General features: G+C 48.5%; 1 protein-coding gene across 7 annotated transcripts in view; it reads left to right on the forward strand.

The window, feature by feature from the left end:
* rgs3a (regulator of G protein signaling 3a) overlaps window positions 1–23,415 on the forward strand; it is a 77,415-nt gene that overhangs the window by 41,930 nt on the left and 12,070 nt on the right. For all 7 annotated transcript variants that reach the window (XM_011604516.2, XM_029837269.1, XM_029837270.1 and 4 more), the window contains 2 exons: window positions 170–304; window positions 12,732–13,742. In XM_011604516.2, the coding sequence (XP_011602818.2) occupies window positions 170–304; window positions 12,732–13,742 (1,146 nt within the window). The remainder of the gene's footprint in view (window positions 1–169; window positions 305–12,731; window positions 13,743–23,415) is intronic.

The following is a 23,415-nucleotide window of genomic DNA, read 5'->3' on the forward strand; positions in this document are numbered from 1 at the left end:
CATTCTTTCTGGAGCCACTGTAAATCTTTTTTCTCCAGCTTATCTGGGAATCAGGAGACGCGTTACTTTCTCCGACAGCAGATGCCTAATTGCCCGCTGTCTGTTCCTCCCTCTTGTTCCCCTCTCCTCTCTCTCCTCTCCCTCCATGTGTGTGTGTGTGTGTGTGTAGAAGTGCGACTGCCTCCTCAGCCTGGAAGCCTTTTCAGCAGACCAGAAGCGCCGCGTGTGTCAGTGCCTAAAGGACAACATCGACAAGCAGCTTCAGCTTCAGAGGAGGGAGCCTCACGTTCCACATTTTGAACAGGTACGACACACACACGCGCATGCACACACACACACACACACACAGGATAAATCAGTCAACACATGAACACATGGGAATGCATATTTTTGTACGTGCCTACATCACAGCTACCCCATGATCCTCTCACGCTCCCGAGCAGGCAGCCAGTCCCTGACAATTCCCAGCCGCTCAGAACGATTTCCCTCTCAGCTCCTTCGTTTCTCTGGGAAGCTTTAATGCCGCCTTTAATCTGGCTTTAAAAAGTTGAAGAGCTTTGGTTGAGGGCCAACTTAAGCTCTGGAGGGAACAGCCCTCGCTAACGACGTTGCCTTACTTATTACCTCAAGTTCCACCTGACAGGAGGGCACTCATTCACATCTCTGGTCAACCATTGCTGGAAACATAAACTTTACCGGGACCCATGTTTGATATTTGAAAAGCCAACGAGGATGACTGCTCGGTTTGTAATGTGACCAGCGGGGGGGGGGGGGGGGGGGGGCTCCTTTGCAGCATCCTCGCGCTTTTTCAGCAGCTCCTCAGTCACTGTCGCTCAAACAGCACGAGGAATCGTGGATGTCGGGAAATTAGCACGCCGCGACCGAGCATCCACGGAGGGGGACCCGCACCGTTATTTCTATAAAGATTTTACCCACAATTTGGTAAAAAGCACGATCAAAATGTAATGATCAACTTAAAATGGGGGAATATGCACAATTTTTTCCCCCCAATTAAAACCTTGATAAACAACCCCCTTCACATAAGGAGCTGTACGTGTTGCTACATCAACTCAACCTCTAACACAGACGTCACGCGTCAGAGAAGAAGGGCTCATCCCATCACGCCAGAGTCAACGCTAAACCCATCCGGCACGGAGTCTGCTGTGTGTCAGGGAAGCTGACCGTCATGCCCGGCGACGCCCCCGGCTGAACCCCCGCGTGTGTCGGGAGGAAGAGAACTTTGATAACAAGAGAACCCGTGACAGCATGTTGGAGAAGAATGCACGTTGGGTTCCATCACGCACACTTCCACCTAATCTAAACTGAAGGGCCCTACTCAGGGCGCGCGGGATCATTAAAATACTCCCTGAGCTTTAACAGCCCTTGTTCACATCGTAGCGTTCTAAAGGGAACACTTGGAGAACATTTAGACACTCAAAGGCTGCCCTTTTTCTCTGAGAGCTAATTGGAACCCCTGACGTGAGCCTGTTTGAGTGCAGAACCTGGTGCAGAACTGGCACATTCCCGTGCAGAGGTGTCGTTATCCCCGTTATGAAGGCAGTCTGGTGCCGTAACGAGGAGAAGAGGGATAAATAGTGATGTGGAGACGTTACAGCTGTTGTACATCGGGGCTTCGAAGCATTTTCATCCTTCCCTTTCTGCATGTGTGATTCCTTTGAGATGAGTGTGTGAGTTTGTTCCCATGACTCTTGATTACAAGAACTTGGCTCTTCCTGAGCCCTGATCAGTCCCTTTAATGTGTTTTGTGTCTAAAATCGGTCATTTTAGCTGCAGATGCGCGTACATGGGTGCACGTTTCCCTCTGTGGTGTTGCTGCATGCTTTCCTTGTGTAGGACTTTTTTAATTGTAGTTTCTTATTAAATGGTAATCTGAATGGCATCCTGGAGGCAGAGGAGCGCATGCTTAATCATAACATTTAACATCTTGACAAAGTAGTTCACTTTTGATTGCGTTTCTGTGGAGACCCTTCCAGGCAAATGGTTTGTGTTCAGTCAACCTCAAGTGTGTTTAATTATATGCAAATTAGCTTAGCCATGCATGTACGATATAAAAAGAATGCTTTTCTTTAGCGTGCTGGTTTCTGCACAGTTTTACTCCATATCGTGTTTATAATCTAGCTTTAACTGAGAAAGCGGTGTTCTCCCGTTGGATTTATTCACAGGCGGCCAGCAGCTGGGTAAACACATGAAAACAAGTATAAATCTGAAGCGTTCCGCACAAATCATGCAGAGACGCAAATGTTTTTCCTTAAATTAAACATTAAACATCCGCCCCTTCTCCCATCGCGTTCCATTTACTCAGCACACATTTATTCCCCTATACATCTTCATTTGGCCCATGGTTTATTGCCACATGTGGGGCACGTTTGCCTCCGTGCACCGGCTAGATTCTTCACTGTGACTAAAGACCGCAGCAAAGCAGCTTTAGCAAATCACCTATTGACGCGGGCGTTTCTCTGCTGTCAGAGACTCTATTTGTGCTGCCGTTCGGGTTCTCGGGTAAATCCACACCTAGCTGATGCGAGCACTTCCACAGGCGCGTTGAACTGATCCAGTTTTGTTGCTTTGTCAGTTCAAGCATTCTCAGATGGCGGTGATGCTAGCAGCCGCGGATGTTAATTATAGAGGTTATTAGAAACTTGATCTACTTTGTCATCAATTTATTTAGATACTCCTGCGCAGTTTTTAACCTTAATTAGCCTCCAGCTACAGTGTTACTGGTTTATCAGAGGAATATGAAGGATTTGGGGCTAACAGCTGTGACCCCGGAAGTGTGCGACCTTTTTCCACGCATGCATCGTTTGGTCTGAGTGAGCTGTTAAGATGCCGGGCGAATACACGAACGAGTGTGTTCAGCTGCACACACTCAAATGGGAATAATAGCAGTACCGGCTCGTTCGGAAACGACGGCCTCGCTTCATCGGGCGACATTTGGCATGTGACAAGCTGCGGTGGCGCTGACGGTCATCCTCCTTCGGAGGATCAAAGCAAATCTGTGGCGAAATGGGCCCAAATTTTCCACACGCGAGCGTTGGCTCACACGAGGACGGCTGCTGCTGCTAATGAATAAAGAGTCTGTGTTGGGGTTCAGAGACGACTTGTTCGCCTCTGCTCTCTTTCTCTCGCCGTCTCATCTAACATTTATGAGTCTCAGTTCCTGCAGCCGTAGCAGCGATGGAAGGAGCAGCACAGTAAAGGACAACGGCCCGTTTTGTGCCTTGCCTCCCTGCTGTTTTGCTGCTGAAAAGTTGTTTTTTTTACCCCTCTAAAAGAGAATGTGCATCATATGAGAAGAGATCTGACCACGAAGGTGCGCTGAATCTTAAACGCCAAAATAAGCTCAGTCAGACCCCATGTTCAGCTCAGTTCAGCCGATCCCAATGCTGAATAATTAAAGTTTCCCCCTATTCCTCATAATTCCGCCCAGTTCTAACCACAGCTCCAGCACTTTGGCGAATGCTTCCTGTGTCCATATGATAGATGCTGTTTGGGCTACGGGCACTTATTAACGATGCTCAAACCGGAGTCTGTTTACTGCAGTCATCAATATTTATCAGCAGTAGTCTAAATCAGCGGTCAAATGTCTCACTGGGAGACGGAAGAAGTGCATTTGAGCTCAGATCTCCAGCATCAACAAAACAAAAAAAACACTCCACCTGTGAGGAATGTGGGGATGCAGAAGGAAGAGAAGTAGCTCAGACTACTTGGTTCCCATGCACACCCATCTGGTTCTTCAAGACAATCTGCAGTGCTCTGATTGGCCAGCAGGGGCGCATCACTCTTGAGCATCAACAGAAAAAGGAACCTTCAAATATCCCTTCAAACGCTCCGGACAGAAAGTGAGACGCACAATGCCGATCGGTTGACTGAGCTATACCTTTTAATGGAAATGCCGCTGGGCTGCATTAATCTTGCGCCGCACGTTGAAAGGTCGCCGAGTCAAGAGTTCATTTCCTCTGCGTGTCCACGGAGATATCAACAAGATGTTGCAGTTTAGATAACACTCGTCCAACTTGATATGACCGTGGGACAACACAAATGCAAATATTTACAGTCTCCACGTGATTTTGGCAACTTTGTGAAGTGTGAGCCCACACGGACACACACGATTGTGCTTCGAGCCTTGTGAGGACTCGAGGGACATACATTCCCCAGCCCCTTTTCCTACCTGAACATTTTAAACTTGAACCTCAAAACCAAGTTTCAACACTTAAACCCCCCTTTAAAGATGAAACGCCCTCACTTCCCTACTTGTGAAGTGGTCCCCATTATGTGATGAATACCAGAACACACACACACACACACACTCAGACTAGCGCTCACACTCGGTGCTATTCTGGGATGTGTTTTGGAGGGTGCGACATTCAAATTTAGAACTTGTTCCCAGCGGATATGAGGGACCAATCTGAAGCCCTCTTTTTACGCCCGCTGCCTTCATTCAAGCTCAGCGATTATTTACGAGATCGCTCTCCGCCCTCTAATGAGGCCTTAAAAATAATTTATTGGCCCTCTGCGTCAATTTTTACGTCCACACATGTGGACACGTGCGTTGATTTCTGTGTCTGTGAGTGTGAGTAAACCTCACAGAGCTGTTTTGAGGCTGGAACCCCAGACTGTCTGCAACACTCCAGCTCAGTAAATCAACTTACAAGACATCTCGTCAGCGTCTGGAGAGTCGGTGCCTTTTGCCTTATTGTTCCGCCGTTGTCAACTCATCGGCGACACGGTGGCCGGCACCCGAATCTTCGTTAAACGATAACGAACCCGACGTGTCGCTCGCTGCCGAGCAGGGAAGTCTTGTTGGAAAATAAAGCAGCTGTTCTACGGATGCAACATTCAGCTGTGCTTTTTGTTGGTTCCGCGTCCGTCCCTGGCGAGGCTTTAATCTAATTATCCAGCTCGTCTCAGGATCGCTCTCCACCTTTTTACCCGTTTCCGGATTATCCAGGATTTTAAATATCAATGACTGGATTAAAGGCCGCTGACATCAAAAACACATTTGGAGCTCTGGTGTTCTGATTGTACTCATTTATCTATTGAAGCGCCACGGTTCCCCCTGCTTTACTGCTTTCCACTGCATCACGTGACTAAGCAGTCTCTAAATCTGCCGTTTACATAATTCTGAGCTGCAAACCGCTGCAGGGAGGCGTGCGGCCTCTATTAACAGAGCAGACGATTTAAACTCCTCTTTCCACTCTACCTCCATTTCCCCATCTGATCCACCGATCAAACCATTCACCTTATTCCTCCCCAGCTTCGGCACGCCCAGAGCCCCCTCCCGGATGTTATTCATTGTGGTCTGTAGTGGAGGATTAATTCCCTGCTCTCCCTTTAAACATTAATGATTTCCCTTCTGATGGAGTCGTGTTTGGCTTTATTTTAGCTCACCTTTAACTATTCATAACTGAGTTATATAACAGCAATTATGCACAGAGAAGCAGCCAGCGAAAGGCACCCGGTCGGTCTGGAGAAGGTGCACATGGCTTTCATTCACTGCCAGTATTAATTACGCACGTGGCAGTTATCCTGAAAAATGACTGTCGCTCCGCCGTGCGTGCAATAGAGTCGGGATAATGGCGTAAAGTGCCGACAAAAGACGACTGGCAGTAATGACATGTTGAAAGATCTCTTCAACATGGAAGCAGAGAAAATCCCCGGAGCCGAAAGCTATAAAATCTTTCATTTAGTTGACAATTAACAGCAGTTGTAATAAGAAAAAGTCACTATTGTTAAAGCCATTTGGGCATTAGTTTGAGATCAAATCTGGTTATTTGCTTATTTGTTCCTCCAAGTGTTGTGTGTGTGTGTGTGTGTGTGTGTTTGTGATCTTATAGTTGCAACAGAGCAATTTCTAAAAATAGCTCTCCGAGGTGGAGAGACAGGACAAAGACAGGGAGAAAAAGAGGGAGAAAGAAAGAGGAGAAGACAAAGGACAGCGACTGGCTCCCATGTCTCTGGAGAGTTGAGCTGCATTTGGTGTTTTCATCGCCGTCGCTCCCGCTACATTTTAACACATGACGCTTCTTTTTCCCACTTCCTCCTCCTCCTCCTCCTCGCCCCGATTCCATCTGTCTTCATTTCCCCTCCTTCATCATATTCCTCTTTCCCACCTCTCTCTCTCTCTTGCTCCCTCTCTCATCTTTGCTCACACATTGCCACGCACGGTACCACCGGGCTGATGGGGGAGCGAAAGCAACAACAGACGAGAAGCAGAGCGAGGAGGAGAAGAGAGCTCTGACCCATCCTGAGGAAAACTAATCACACATGGTCACACTGGATTAGATTAGCAGTGTGTGTGTATTTACACTTCATACGTGCTCTCTGAGCCTGTGGATGAACTATTTGCTGAGCTCTGGGACGCAACCCCAATAACAGCTCACTTGCACACATAAAGGAGGCGAGCGCGCACCCAGATGCCCGTATCTAAGGTAATGTACGCTCTATTCTCCACTGGTATGAAGGTCAGACCGGGAGCTCTGTCTGGTTGTTGAGATTACGCCTGCTGTTGTGTGAGTTTCGGTGCTCTGTAGCCTCGGTCGCCCGCGGGGCTCCTCACTGTTGTGTTCAGCGGTGAACTTCTCTTTGAATATTTCTGGCTTGTGCATTAAATTAGTGCTGATTTATTTCTGGGGGGGGGGGGGGGGGGTTGTCTGTGAGATCTGTGAGAGCACCGTGGTTCCTGCTGCCGCTAATGATGATGATGATGATGAAGAAGGTGATGACGATGATGGAATAAAAACTATAATCAACAATAATTCAGTCCCAGTTAATAATGAAAGAACACACACTGGCACCCTGGAGCCGATTAGCATAAGTTTGTCATCACATTGAAGTAACTACATTCTGTGTGTGTGTGTGTGTGTGTGTGTGTGTGTCCAAATCTGCTGCTAGAGACATCATTGTACCTCCAGATCAAACACGGCTTCATCACATGGCCCTGATGTTTATTTGTGTGACATATGTTGCATTCCTTTATCATCTATGTGTCAGGTAGAAAATCCTTTGACCTCTGCAGGTCAGACATAAAAGAACAAGCAAAAAACCAGCGCGGCTGGCTTCAGGTAAAGCGCCGTCGCTCCGCTTAGGCGTGTGAGTGACTCGCTGCCGTACTTTGACCTCCGCAACTCTTTATTGCGCAGCGTTCGACAGTTGTCCTTATCGCCTGGCATCGGAACTTTATGAGATGTGGCTTATCTGCGCTGGCATGCTCGGAGGAAATGGAATGGAAACACGTCAGATTCGAATCCACCTCTGCTGCTGTTTGCAGTCTTTCCCAGTCAAAACAGGCAGCCGCGACAGCTCTGTTCTATTAAAATTATTTCGAACGGATCAACAACAACGATAAATGAGTTCTTCTTTGGCCCCGCCCCCTTTCCCCTCCATCATTCCTGTCCTGCTCTGAATCAAAACTCCATTTATCTCCTCTGCTGACTTTGATTTAAAACGTAGAACCCACAGGCTGTAACTTCCTTCTTGCGGCAGCCAGAACCTGTTGCTGACGTTCTGACAGGCTTTGCCCTTCCGGTCGATCCATTAAAGCTGGACAACCGTCCCCACCTGACAGGACAGGAGTGCTAGCACTGCTGCTAAACAGCAGAGAGGCGTTGTTCCTGCCTGGGGCGTGGCTACGTGGAGGTTATATATATATACCAGCACGTATGGATAAATGAACACGGCCCTACAATAGACATTGTCCTTTGTGTGCATCGTGGATCCAGTGGGACTCGGCTAGAGCGGATTAATGTCCTTAAAAGGGGAAAGAAAGGGCGGAGGTGATGCATGTGGACACAATTAGATAAACAGTGCCCCGTGTGCTCATATATTGTGTGTTGGACAATATTTACAGAAGAAAAAAAACGCAAGGAACAATTAGTGCCCGTCCATCAAATGTGCACATATATGCTGGTCTTTCTTAGCTCTCGGTGCTCATTTGTCTCCCCCCTCATTATCTCCGTCTCCTCCCTCTGCTTCTTTCTTTCTCACTTGTTTGTGCAGCTTCAGACTCTACCTTCTCAGCCTCTTGGGCAATCCCTCTCTCTCTCTCTCTCCCTCTCTCTCTCTCTCTCACTCCGTGTGTGTGTGCATAGTTCATTTGGCCTAGCCCACACTAGCAGAATCACACACAGCCAACCAGCCGCAAACACTCACATTCCAGTTTGACAAAGGAAGTAGGCCACTTTCATAGGGATGTGTGGAGCGCCCGACTCTGTCTTAAGTGGATTCTAACCTGGAACTGCTTCCTCTCACCAGGTACGGTGAACAAACCATGGTCTCTTTTCCTTTTTTTTTTTTTTGTCGTCCATATGAAGTTGATTTTTACGTCCGGGTTTTTAGCGGAAATGAGTTTTATGATGCTTGTCTTTCACTTCGGAGGGGGAGAAATGTGTTTTTTTTTTTCATTTCATGCTGCTGTGGGGCAGGGAGTGGTTTAGTCACATGCGAACATGTTGGATAGATGAGGAGATGTGAGGAGAGATAGCGGGAGGCAATAAAGCCGTATTTATCAGCAGACATCTTTATGACAGACTCATGTGAGGAGTTGTACATATATTGCCGCGTGCTATTTTTAAAGTGCGTGAAACCTCCTCCCGCTTGGTGGTATCGCGCGTCTTTCCCGCCGCGGTGAGCGAGAGTTGACGTCCGTGCTCCGGGAACGACAGGTTGTTACGCTGCTTTGTTTTGGTGCTTCGACTTCAGTCGTTCCTGCTCTGGCTGGAGGCCAGCGAGGCGATCTATCCCTCCGCATGGTGGCGGAGCTGTGGGGCGAGACGCACGGGGAGGACGGAGGAGTGCCACAGCTGAGGTGAAAGGTGTAGGAGGACAGAAGAGATGGGACCACATGGGGGGGTCAAAGTGAGACGGATCAGAACTGTTTGTGGCGACGCCCACTCCTTTTCTAGGGAATCGTATGTTCAGACTACGCTGGCTGACTTTAGTGACACGATGATCAATAGTATTTAGGTGCACACATGCCGGTCACGCTCACGCAGTTTCCCACTCAGCAGAAAAAACACAAACTCGACTCGGGAGGCAAAAGCCAAATGCATCTCCTCCCCGCTCCGGGAGGCAGACAAACACTCACTGGCCACAGAAGGCGTCTCTGTCCACTCCTGACGTGAAGGCCTCCCTCTGTCCTTCAGTGGTCACATTGTCGTCACACGCTCGGTTGCCTCAATGGGTTGCTTTTTAGGTTTTTTTTGTTTTTTCTCCCTCCCTGAGCTCCAAGCTTCCATTAATGCTTTCGCATCTTTGGGAGTGACGTCTGAAGCCCGTCTCCGGCGCCGTCTCCGGCGCTGCTGGTCTGTGTGGGAGAACAAAGGGTCTGACTGAGTGGAAGTTGTGTTCCGGAGGGAGAGAACTACGACATAAACGCACCGGTTCTCAGCAGGAAAAGGCCCTGCGGTCCTGACGGGGAGATAATTCATGCTAATAAATTGCAGTTGCGTCCTCGGCATCTCTCCAGCGCTCCTGCAACGTATCGATCCCCATCATTGCGCTCTTGGCTGCAGATGTCCTGCTGTGCAGGAGTGCAGCGGTGAAGAACATCCGTTGAACTAAAGCGAAACCTCTCCGAGCGCTTCCTGATGCGTTGCCTTCCTGATGTTCCTGGATTTACAGGCCTCGCTCCTCCGCCTCGATCCCAGTCCACATCGACGCTCGCCCGTCCCTCCTGGTCACAACGGAGGGCTCCTCCGTAATTGACCATTACCGTCGCGGCGCTGCTCTCTGGATGAAACGGGGGGTTGAACAGATGGGCGCATCGTGGCGCATGTAATGAGGTCATTCAAAAATCGATCGTCTATACAGCGGTAGAGGCTCCTCAGCCTGCGGATCAGCGTAGCCGTTACGTGTCCAAACGGGCCTGATGTATATTTGGCGTGATGGACAGAAACGTACCCGCTTTATTTATCCACAGAGAGGCAGCCAACGCCGCGCTGTTGCTGTGTCCTACGCAGCTTTTTGATGATCACAGGAATGTGAAGAGAGACCCGCGCATGTTTTCATAACAGCGGTCAGAGCAAACTGACAACCCGGGCTGGGCCGCGGAATAATGAGATCCCATGAAATATAAACAAGTCGGCCCACTTTGAAGGAATTAAGAAGCAGCCTCGCCCTTTTTTATGAATAAAAATAGACTGCGCTTCTCTCCTGGGCACCTTTAACCTTCTGATATATCAATTGTCAAACTGCTTGTTTTGTGTCCGTGATGTCAGCGTGGGGAGGTTCTGAGCTTGTGATGGTGTCCTTGTTGCTAAAACCACCTGTTTGTGGAGGACTCAGGGCCCCATGCGGCTCTCAGGAGAGTCAGAGTTCAAAAATGGAGGCACAGAAGCAAAAATGTGCAGATGGAATATGACTGAAATGCTCAAGCGAAGCAAACTGGGTCAGAGTTGCCGCAGAGAGATTAGCGGTGATTTAGCGTCTCCCCCGGAACGGTGTCTCGGCTTCAAGGCGTCTGTTAGCTCAGAACGCCAAAGTGGAGGGTAAACAAGAGTGATGCGTGTGCGGTGATGTCACCCTGCATATTGACCACGCGGTGAGAGGAGAGAGAGGGCGTGGCCAAGGCAGAAAGGACGCATCCGTCTGAATGGGAAGCCTAGATTTGAAACAGCGTCGCTAATCAGCCGAGGCAGGTTTTATCAGAGCCGGGGGGGTGTAAAGGCGGAGGCTGATAGACCGGGGCAGAGGCAGGAAGTCGATGGCATCTTGCGCCCAAAAAAGGAAATTAAAAAAAGGAGAGCATGTATGGAGAGAGATAAAACGAGGCCTCCGAGGGGGGCGAGACTCGGTTCAAAGGTAGAAAGTCTACTGTAGACGGGCTCTCCAGGGATGCCATGGCAACCATCCCAGCACACGTGGCTGTCTCTAACACTTGAAGAGGTTCAGCATTTCCCCCCTTCTAATAACTTCCCATCAAAATAAAAGTCAAGGACCGAATTAAATGAACTGTTGTAATATGATCCAGCCCGGCCCGGGAGACGCGTCCACGTGTACGTCAGAGAGTCAGGATGGACGTGTCCTGCTTCCTCTTCTGTGTCATTACGTCCACTGTCTCTCCTCCTCCAGTCTGCTTGTCTCGTCCACTTTGCATCTTCACTACAGCCCATTTAGCGCTGCTCTCTGCCCCCTCCCAGCGTAACCGATGCCAGAAATGCATCGCGTTGAATCATTGATGACTTCTTCTCGTGCACGTGCACGTGTGACCGAGTGTGTCGTTTGCTTTCTGTCGCCCGCCGACTGAAAAGATAACGAAAAAACACGTTAGCCAATGTTTCATTTGAAATGAGGACGGGCCCCGACCGGCGGATCTGCTTGGCGTGCGCTCGCCGCGGGGGCTGCAGGGAGGATCTGACAGGACAGGTGGCTCCATTGTGTCGGAAGCCATGTTTTCAGGTCAGTGGTTTATGTGCAGAAGAAGACGGGAAAGCTGCCCGTTTGGATCTACGTAGAAGATGGATTGAAAATTACACATTTATCCCCGGAGCCTTAAATTGTCCGCAGAGGCCTCGTAAAAATGTCAGAATTTTCTGGCAGTGACTCATTGTTCCACCTCGGACCACCACGAGGAAGCGTGCGTACCCGGGAAGGGGGGTGGGGGGGGCGGGTTGGAAGTGCATTTGAATCTAAAAATACTCCACGTGCACCTCGGTGGAAGACTGAGGACCATTTAGACAGGATCAGGATCATTTAGACTGGGCAGGTTAGGAGGGACCCAGAGCAACGAGGGGTCGGGCTCACCTCCGGGCGCCTGAGCATATCTGTGAACATCAAGGCCGTTTTAGGCTAAATCGGGAGACCTGAGTCACTATTTCAGGCTCAGACGCTTCGCTATGGCCAAAGTCAGGAAAAAGTGACTGGAGCACCAGGGTCTGGGAAAAATAATGACAAGTCCTCATGGAATACATAATAGGTATTTAGTGGGTTTTATATTTAGGAGTTTGTTGGAACTGTCAGCTGTTCATCCAAATTTTAGAGTCTAAACAGCTTTAAGTACACAGTTGGACGGTGTGACATCATTGTCAGGGGGAAAAAAAGCCGATTTCTGTTCCACACACAAGGATGTGAGGACACTAATGGCCACAGAGGAATATCATGAGCGCCGTCTAAGAGGAGGCTGCATTATTTCCAATTACGCCAGCGCGTCTTGTGACTACACGCTGTCATCATGGGATATCTTGACCAGCACAAAGAGGCCCCTTTGAGAGGAGCAGCGGGATGAGTTTACATGTTTATGTCGCTTTGAAATGCTCCGTTCGCCTCACAGCTCTCCTCCTGGTGACTGGTTAATGTTTCAAATGCAGCGTTTCGAGTCAGAAAGGTGCATCGGCAGAGATCTTTGTGTGCGAATGATAGAAACAGTCAGACAGGATGGGTGGCGGAGGGCTGTGCTATATGTGCTCGTCGGCCCCTCCCAGCTCTCAAACCGGACGGAATCCCTTCGTTCTGTCAGAGCGACCTTCTCCGTCCACATATATCATCCCGCTGCGCTCCTGACGTTACCGCTCGCCCACGCCAGAATCCACGCTGGATTAAAGGTCAAAGATCAAATTCAATAACCTCTAATGGAACATTTGTAATAAGTTGATTAGCTCCTGACGGGAAAATAAATCTGCCGACCGGGGCGGGTTTTCAGGTCACGGCCACACGGGGGCTGTCCGACGTACGCTGACTCATTCTCCCCTTTCTGTTTTCCTCTCTGCTGCTTTCAGATGCTGGAGCCGAAGGTGGATGCTTCATCGTGTGAGCTGGGAGGAGTAGCAGGAGGCCGAGGAGGCGTGTGCCTCCACCTGCCCCCCCGCAACTCTGAGGGCGAGGAGAGCAGCCTGTACCCCTCCAGTCCGTCCGAGCCGCCCACCCTGGGTAGCCCTCACCCGTCGGAGCCCCTCACCCCTTTGGATGAGATCTACATGCCCCTGGGAGGCCTGGTTGGATCAGGAGAGCGACATCGGGTGCCTCCGACGCCACCTCCTTCCACTGAGGGGGAGGACTCCAAGAGTGTAGAGGAGATGGAGCTCTGGAGGGAGCTCAGGGATGGGGAGTGCAGGAAAGAGGAGAATGATGAAGAGGAGGAGGAGGAGGGCGAGTATATGGTCAGCAGGAAGAGCCCGGGCAGTGAGGAAGAGGAGAAAAGAGCAAAGGAGGAAGAGGACAGAGAGGGGGATGAGGGAGATGTCAATCTGAGCCTGGTGGTGTCAAACACGGACGAGGACAACGCATCTGAGCCCCCTGACACCTACGCGCCCCCGTCTTCCTCCTCTTCCTCGTTTGTTATCCCCGAGCTGCGTCTGGATCACTCCTTCAGCGCCGACGCCCTGTCCTCCCCCAACACAGACGAAGAAGAGTACGATGACGAGGACGACGAGGAGGAAGACTCCGAGGAGGAAGATGATGAGGAGGACGACGAGAGCGACGACGCTTACCTGCAGCGGAGCGACAGCAAACGCCGCAGCATGGTGGAGGGCGCCACCTGTGAGAAGCACGGCGGAGGCCGGCTCAGCGTCCAGAACTCCCTCCGCAGGCGCACCCACAGCGAGGGGAGCCTGCTGCAGGACCCCCGCACGCCCTGCTTCACCTCTGACAACGCCATCAACTGTCTGGAGGTCGTGGGAGCGCACAACAAGGGAGGCTGGACGCTCCCGTCCCCGAAAACCCTGAAGAAGGAGCTGACCAAGAACGGAGGCTCCATGCACCAGCTGTGTATGCTGTTCTCTGGGAGGAAGGTAAGCAGACCGGAGAGCTTGACACAAAAACCAACACAGTTACACGACATGCTGTATCAAGTTGGGCCTCCTCCCTCGACATAAGCGATCAGGAGCTCAGACTCCGTTTCCACCAAATTCTCTCTGTAAAAGAGCGACATCAAGCGGTAACAATGTGCAAGTGCACGGTTTTGGCAAAGATTGATTTTTTGTAAATAAAAATCGAAACACTGTGATTCCTCAATGTACTAATACTGGCAAATATTCCAATGTCTTTATAAAACAGAACTGTTACTTGTTATCAAGATGATCAAAAATACTGAATACTAAAGAATGAATGTGTTCAAAGCACAGTTGCACAGTTAATAATTTTTGAACAGAATAATTTTTATATTTAGTTTACCGCCATACCATTATTTTACCTCCTAACCATTAAGATCAAGTACTGTTATTATTTAAGGCCAGTTAAGTGGACAATAATGGCCATTTCCTGGACTGCTGTGCCTCCAGAGTGCAGGTAGCAGTTACTGTAATTATCCAGCAGAGGGCGACATGCAACACCGTTGGCTCCATTTGCCAGACAAAACAACATCCCATCAATTCTTGCATCACTTCTGACTTAAATTTGTCTTAAAAATAAAAATCCATGTCCCGAGATGAGCATTTTATCCACAACACAGGCAGGTTGTATGGTGGTTTTGGTGGTAACATTTTTTAATAGCACCTTGAGCCACATTTCTTTTTTATGGGATGCTTTTATCTATCGCCATAAGAAAAACAGGGAGAAACCCGAAAAGAGACAGTGGCAGTAATATCAGAGCGCCAGAGACATCCCATAGACTTAATGATACACAAATGACAGAGGCGATGGAGTGTGCACTCTGTCATGGCGGTGCATCAATGTGAGCGCTGCTCCTTTTCAGTCTCTCTGGCCTCAGGTCTGTCAGCGCTCTCGGCAGCCTTAAATGGCAGCGAGTGTGAGGAGGAGAGGAGGAATGCAGCAGATGAGGCAGGAGTCTATTTGTCTTGGCAGAATCGAGGATAATTTCACTACCTATTGGCGTCATGGACACATTTCCCCAGGGGCTCATGTTTCCATTGGCTAAGATGACCTGTAGGGTCCTCTTCAATCCGTGCACGTGGTGCCACCATAAGGCACGGCACGACGGGCGTGCGCCTGACCTCTGAGCCTCTGAACGTGTCATGTGTATTCATGAGCCAGCACGCACCACTCAAATCCACATGCACAAATACACAAAATGAGCAATGTGAGGGTTTAAAAATCTCATCAGTGGCATAAAAATCTAATGATGCTGTTGTGTTAGTGAAAGGCTAATGGGTTGGTCAGACGTAGGAGCATTAAAGGCTGAAGAGAAGAGCTCTCTCGTTTCGCTCCGTGCAGCCTTTACTCGCCCTTTACGAGCACACTCTGCACCTTTTTCCTCTCACTCGATATCTCGAGTGTTCTCTCATCGGCTCGGGGAGAAACCCTGAGAGCGGCCGACAAGAGAAATAATCTGCTTTTGTTATTTCTGCCAGAACTGCAGCTGGATTTCACAGATGTCCGCGCTTGCAATAAAAATAAAACGACCCAAAGCTGATAACGGGGTCGTCAAACGGCTGTGACGTTCGGCAGAACGGTATTTTCTTCTTTATTTTTCTTAACTTTTATAGCTATTAAACCAGCTCCACTGAAACGGATCGTTAAAGTTATTATAAACCCATAAATGAGATGAACCGTTCCGCTGATCTGTTTTATTATTCTGCAGCTAATTTAGAGCTTGGGGGAGCAGAAACCCTGACTCGAGCCAAAAGAAAGGCTTTAATAAAGATAAACTCCTGACTGTTCTTTCCAATAAGGCTTTTAATCAAACCCTCATCGCAGTTCAAACCCACAAATCAGCCGAACAGCCTCTCAATTTGCAGCGGATCCTCACTAACGCGGTTGCGACACACAATCTGGATCAGAGATGGACGATTTCGGCCAAAGTGGGCCAAACATCTTGTTTACAGGTCTCGGAGTGTTTGGAATCGGGAATGGCTGCGTTTGAATAGCTTTTAAGATGATGTTAATGTTTTGGTTCGGATGATTTACATTCCTCCGACGTGTCACGAGTTCATATGAGGCGTGGCGGGAAAATGAATCATGTTAGCATGTTAGCAAGCGCATTGAAGTGTAGGGTGAGGCTGGCGCTCGTGTAGGGACGGCGGACAAAGTGACAAACCCTTGAAACAATGGAAAAATAAGTGAAATTATCCCCTGGCTTAAATAACAACATCCAGAAATCTAGGATCTTTATTTAAGGGCTCCCATAATCACATCGTCCCGACTCAAACACACCTTTAGGCTACAGCGCAGCCAAATTAAGGTTCCCAACTAAATTTAATCCTAACAGCTTTTAGCTAAGAATGAATTCGCTTTTCAAAACCGCAACGCTGCAAATGAATCCACGTCATTTAAGATTTAACAAGGGGCCTCAACTCCACAGCGTAAGCCGATGCTAACAGCGGTCGTTGTCGGCGATAAAGCTAATATATGTTTTCTGAATTGTGTGCAAACACAGGTAGGATGAGCATCAATGCTGCCTTAAACATGCAGTTGAAGTGAGTCTTTGAAATATTATTAACGTAGGCAGTTTGGTAATCGACTAAAACATATTAGCCGTTAGCAGGACCCCGCGGCTCCGGATTGCATGTACCCAGTTTAACTTGTAGGTTAGCATGGGAAAAGCGCAGCACTTGTTTCTATCCTTACTGGAATATCTCACACATGTCACAGAGTGCGAGCCAGGGGCTAATAATACCGAAAGAACTTTATACTGTAAGACCTTCGTGGAAGCAGTTTAGGAGTACCGGGAATCCAGCGGAGGACGATCTCCTCCTTTCACGGCCCAATCTGAAACCAAACTCGAGAGCACGTAGAAGGAGCAAAATTCTGGGCAAAGGAGCGATTTTATTTACGTGTGGTGCACAGGTGGGCATGAAATCCTGAAACGTGGATATAGCAGTCTTCCAGGACAGCAAACAAGAGTCCAGAGAGACGAGGATGTTTATCTGTTGTGTTTACAGACGTGACAGCTGGACTACAACACATGGATTTATCAACACTTCAGATTTCCTGCGTCGCCTCATGCAAAAAAAAAAAAAAAAGTTGGCTCAGATGTTGGATTTAAACTTTTCCACTACAGCGAGGAGAAGAGTGGGATTCGAGCGAGGAGGATTGAACCCGGAGCCGCTCAGAACGGGCACCTCTGCTCTGTAATCCATCACAATCATTGAATAAATCTGAACCTCATCCTGGAAATACCAGTTGAGCTCAACTCTGATGGGCTTTAAAGGCTTTGTGTGTTTTTATTATAAACGGGGCCATTTATTTGGAAAAGATTCATCTCTTTTATGTTTGCATCCTGTTTACGTGTTATTCTGGGATGCAGGCAGGTCCAAGAACATGAGATATGGCTCAGCGGAGCAACTTTGATGAGTGGTGATCCCCGTCTGTCTCCTCAGTTTAACGTTTCCTCCTGGAATATCTCTGTTACCCCCCCCCCCCCCCCCCCCCCCCTCTCAAAATGGGCCCATTTTTCTTTATGTAGTGGTGACCTCTGACCTTGTTTATTACACTGAAATCATTGCGAACATGCACGAGCAGTGCCACGATGTCATTGGCCACTGGGCGGGCGGACTCGCGTTGGGATGCTGTCATCTGCCCGAGAGCCTCGCGGCTGGTCCCAGAGCAGATCCAGAGGGGCCCCTTGTTTATAGCGGCGCGCGTGAGCGGAGGTGTTTACAGCGGCCGTTGCCATGGCGGTATTTTGGATCGGGAGCCGGTTGCATAAATGCCGAGAGTCGTTCCTTGTGTTTGCACGCAGACATTTCGTTTCTCCAGCCCTGCCAGGGCTCGCGCTGATTTTTCGGGAGCCATCTGAGCTTAATAACGACTCTCCGATTCGTCAGGATGCAAAAATGCTGCGTTTTTCGCTTGGTACTCGAAGTAAATTAGGCTGACGATGATTCTCCAGTCTGGACTGGGCCGTCCCTCCTGAGCCCTACTGGATTACTTTGATGTTTGAGGTCCCTGGTGCAAACATAAAAGCATCAAAATGTCAAAAATAAGCTTCTGCTACAGCGCAGCCATGACACACAGGACACCACTATGGTTCCAATCTGTCTTTTTCCATTAATAAACACCAGTTGGAGCGCCTGAATCCAGCCCGTTTCACCTCCTCGATCATTTTCGCCCATTTTTAGAAGCAGTTCTCAGCTCCTGGAAGGCTGCTCCAGCCCCCCCCCCCCCCCCCCAGCGTTCTGTCTGCAGTATAAAAGGCCCGATCTGATAGAAATGAGGAGAACGCTCTGTGCTTCAGCTATGTGGCCCACATCAGTGCAGAACCCAAGAAACCCAAATGCATTTCCAGCAGTAAAACGCTGACGTGCAGAAATGGCAGCTCAGAGGAGGGGGAGGATTTCATCCACTCACGAACCGCTCTTGTAATGGACTGATTTAGCGCAACCTCGCATCATTTATTCCAGAGCATATGTGAAAGAGTTACATTATTCAACATTCAAAGTCATTTAATGCACATGTGCTGCATGTTCTCTTTAGGAGAACTCACTAAGGACCCGCACGCTTTAATAATTTTCAGCCAATAGCTTTATAACTTTAATCTATGCAGCGGTTTCCTTTTGAATTTTTTACATTTAAAAGCGTGTTTCTAATTGTGACACTGCGCATTTCTGAGAGGGCAGCGACGCGTTCAGTGCTGTTTCTTTTTATTGTAACTGGGACTCGAACTGGAAAAAGGCTGCGCATAGTCCAGATGCTTTGGTGTACCTCCACAAAGAGGCCGGCACGTATTCCATCACGGCTTGTTTACTTTGAGATTTTCTAGGCGTGTGTGCGTGTTCTCGCATTAATTACAAAATGAGGACCACAATCTTAATTCTGCTAGCAAAGTGGGGACATGATGGGCCTTTTTCTGTTCCCCACACCTTCAAAGGAGTTTTTAAGAGTTAAGACATGGTTTAAAGTTGAGGTTGGGACAGGCTTTAGGTCAGGGTTAAGGGGGTTAGGCAGGATGGTTAGGTTAATGGCTAATGTGTTATGTACATGAAAGGCCCTACATAGATAGAGAAGCTAGAATGTGTGTGCACATATTCCAGTACCTCCTGCTTCTTATGTACTTAGTGTGTGTGTGTGTGTGTGTGTGTGCATCCTTCTCTGGCAGCCAGATTTGGAATCTGGTCCCTCCAGCCATGGTTGTGTGTCTCAGGCTGTCGCTCTGCTTCCCTAGAAACCAGAACTTTGTTGTGGTTGCTTCTTACAGATGGCAGCCTGGTAGCACACACATGTCGCAGCGTTTTAATACTTTCAGCCGCTCCAACAGCACAGGCGCACAGCTCCGCGCTGCAGCGACGGAGGAGCAGGAACTGCTTGTAAATGAACTGCATTTTCAGCCTGAGAGGTTTGGGAACGGCACTAAAATAAGCGATCCGTATCGTCCCACTCTTTGGCACTGTTCCTTTTGGGTGCAGAGAACAGTCCTGTTCGTGTTCTCGGTTCTATCTCGCAGATTATCCAAACTCAGAGGCAGCCAAAGAAGGTTCAACGCAATGGAAATTCACTCGCATCGTGGCTGCTTCCCCTTTATTTTCGAGATTCTAGCACCAGAGGCGTTGTGTCGCAGGACTGGATAGCTGTGATGTCACAGCCTGGCAGTTGTGACATCACGCCACACGGCTGGAATGCATGTCGGGTCATACCTGCAACATGTTTCCTATCTGCGGCGGGGAAATGCAACGACTTTGACGCCTGGTGTGACTTTGAGGCTTTTGTTGTGGCAGCTGATCACCACGTATTTGCTAAGATCCTCGTAAGCCAAGCGGCGAGCCGACGCGATAATAAAACGAAGCACGCAGCACACGCCTACAGCGCACCGATGGCAACAAGATGCCACGGCTTTGAGTCAGGACAGGACAAGAACGTTGCTGATGAAGGTTCCCGGAATCATCGTGGTTCCATCAACAGTTAGTGTCATTTTGTCATTGCACAAGTCGATACTGACGCTAACAGTGCGTGTTTGCGGTGTCTAAATCCCAGAAATGCTGTTTTTAAGCAACCGGAGGAAGTGGCGACGCTTCGTCTGTCTTAAAGAAGATCCAACAGTGAAAACAGTGTTGGCGTTCAAAGAGCTGCTCTAAGATGGTCTCTTAGTTACCATCTCATGACACTGGAAGATGTTATAGAGGAAGCAGGCATCTCTGCAGGGTGACAGATAACACACACACACACACACACACACACCCTGACACACAGGAACTCCTCACATTTCTATCTTTATGAGGACTTTTGCAGTACATTACCCAGCTCCTTAACCTGCCCCTAATCAGCCCTAACCTGAACCCAATTCTACCCTCACCCATGTCTGAAACCTCAAACAATCCTTTGAAGCTGATGGCCCCACTTTGCTAGCACAATGAGGATTTTGGTCCTCAGTATGGAGTAAACCTGATCACACACACACACACACACACACACACACACACACACTGATTACATTCAGTTTATAACTACAAGCTTATTTGACCCAGATGTTTCCTTTTATTCATAAGTGAAGTTGGAAACACATTTTGTCACATAAATAGGAACAATGAACAAAACCAAACCAAAAGCATGCAATTTTAGAAGTTGCACAATTACGCATCAAAAGCAATGGTAAAACACACCAGTTAATGTTTTCTCTGAGCTCTTATGAAACAAAAGAACCGTGAGGGGAAAGGACCGACTCTGATCTTTGGTAAACACACTGAAATCGCGGCATCTCTGCTGATTTCGGCGGTTGGATTTGGGACATTTCCCTCAGGATTCTCTGCTTCCAGCCTAGTTTGTACCTTTCTTGGAAGCCCACCCCCTTGATATCTTGTTTTATATCCTGGTCTTTATAAAGCCTTCAATGTCTCCTCAGGGGCCTCTCAGAGAGAGAACGCACATTTGTCCTTTAGTGGATGTCCATTTTTTTAGTGTCCCTCATTTATTTAGCCACAAATGGTTTCGTGTGACTTTGAAAACAAACTGTGTCAATCGTCTAATACCTGACTCAAAACATAGAAGAAGAAAGAAGAACAATAATAGACTTATCATTTTTTTTGCTCCCTACATGGCTGTGTATTTATCCAGGAACTCAGAGTCCTGGGAAGTAAAACAACGGCTCCAACTATCTCAGTTTCAGACTGCAGCTGGACAATCACAACCCTCCGAGCCATAAAATCGATTTAATTCTAGATTATCTGTTGCCAGCTCAGGTTTGAGCTCAATAGAGCCAACATATTAACAAGCTAACATAATTCTCTTCAGATTCACCCATATCTAATGTTCAGGACACATAACTGCACCGACATCTACCAGAATCTGTGCTGAGCGGCGTTTTATAAATGCTACTGGTGAAAGGTGCGTCTCCGCTGCAGGAAGTGGGTCATTTTACGGGGCCATGGCCGTTGGTGCGTGTCTCCACTGCAGGAGCCTTCCACGAACGGCCATTTCCAGGACATTTACCTAGCAGGCGCTGCTTCTCCACCATCATGTACACGGACACATAAACCAGAAACCGCCTGTTTTGTTTCATATTTTGGGATGAAAAAAGCCAGCGCACACTTTTCTTCCAATTAGAATGTCTCTTCTTGCCCCCAAATCACCAACTCGGGCTCAAAACACAACCTGACACCACCAGCAGCGCCGCACAATGTCAGGAAACGGGTGTCTGACGCAGCAACAATCCACATCTGCCCCCACGGCGGAGGGGAGGACTGTTTGGGTCCCTTCCACGTTGTTCAGACGCCAGCTTGTCAATTTGTTTTCACATAATGTTTCTGGTGGGGGGAATTTAGCCTGAGGGAGGGGCGATGAAGAAAAGCAGCCGCGATTGGAACGGTGGGAAAATACACAGAGGCCAAGATTCATTTCAGCAGCTCTGAGGTTTCAGGTCGGCGGAGTCCGAACGTTCCTGCGGCTAATTGTTAGGGACCTTTTTGGAGAGCCGGACTGTGCGTTCCCACAAGTGTTCTCAGTCTGCTGGTGCTATAAATCCCGCTTCACTGATCCCCACTGGGTTGGAAGCCAGAAGAATTTACTAGTTTTGTCCTCACACGTGCACGTCAACATACACGAGACTGTAGGTCAAAACATGTCTGACACACACGTGCAACCTGGTTATCTACAGCCCTCCGGGGGTCTAGTTTTGTGTGGTCTTTGGCAGTTTGACTGTTTTTCTCTCACTGTTGTCATTCAGACTCGTGTGTGCAGTTAAACACACTCACACACACTCACACAGAAACACACGCGGCCATGTTATTTTTAGCAAAGACTCAGACTTTTATGCTTCACTGGCCTTTTCCACGCTCCGTGTGTTTTGTGTGGGCCCCAGGTGGGGGTCTTAATGTTAGAACGCTCTCAAAGAAACACAGTTACACTGAAAGTGGAGAACGTTATCTTAGCACATTCAACAGTGGTTTCTTTATCAATTGATGCAGCTTAACCGCACCAGGTTGTTCAGATCATAAAAATATTAACGTCCTCCATTACAACTGTGCACTGTTTGTGCACATGTCAGTAGGGCCCTGTTGCGGTGGGCTGCATGCTCCGCATTATTGTGCGCCGGTCTCGGCAAACACATCTCACCACTTGTGTATTGATGCGAAACATCCCGCTGGAACATCGCAGCCAGGCGCGAATGAGCGTGCTCCCTTTACATGTTGGCAGCGAGCGGGACAGTCCAACCCCGTTTGGTGTGATTGAGTCGTTTGCTCATCTGATTGGCCTTGATTAATCCCATCCTGGTGGGTCCTCAACAATGCTGATGTGTTAATGTGCTCAAACACAACGTGGGCTGAAATTGTTCCGTTTGAAGGTTACTCATGAAGTTTCCCGTCTTTTAGTCCCTGGTTCTTGCCCATGAAAATGGAGGCTTAGGTGCATCCCGTATCGTATGAAGGAAATGTGCCAATATCATTCTATGCAGGATGTTAGGAATCTTAGTGCGCCCTATCAACCGATGTCACACGAGTGCTAATGCAACATCAATGCAACACGTCATTAGCTTATAAAGCTATGCCAAGTCATTCAGATCAGCGATAATAACCCCCTAAATACCCTGTTTGTGTCTCGCCCCCATCAAACAACAGCTCTTGCCTCTAGCTTCTTTATTTTTAGTTGCCTCCTACATAACATGCACCCGCTCACCTTTCCCCCTCAACTGTGACATTATTAAAGCCCAGAGAGCATCGGCGCTTCCTCCAGTTATACTCGGCTCTGAACGTTGAGGAGAGGATTGTGCAGATATTCCCTAATCTGGGTGCATGGAGGCGGGATTAGAGGCAGTGCTATTATTAAGAATAAGCCTGAGGCAAATTCCCCACGACTTGAGAAGTGACCATTAAACAGAATTTAAAGACAAATGAAATTAGATTAGGGATGGAGTTTGTTTTTAAGGAAAAAGATGTGGGATGTGATAAAATCCAGCTGAGATTTGATTAAGCTTTAACACATTCCTGAGTGGCAGAGGAAATGACCAGGGGCAGAAAGATGCTTTAGAATTCTCTTCCTCTAAATCTATTCTTGCTTCATGGCACTGCCGCCCAAGTCACATCCTGTTTTCTGGCCTCTTTGCAGATATCGGTCATTTCGGTCGCTAAAACTGGTCGA

This window comes from Takifugu rubripes, chromosome 6, assembly GCF_901000725.2.
Source record: "Takifugu rubripes chromosome 6, fTakRub1.2, whole genome shotgun sequence".
NCBI lineage: Eukaryota > Metazoa > Chordata > Actinopteri > Tetraodontiformes > Tetraodontidae > Takifugu > Takifugu rubripes.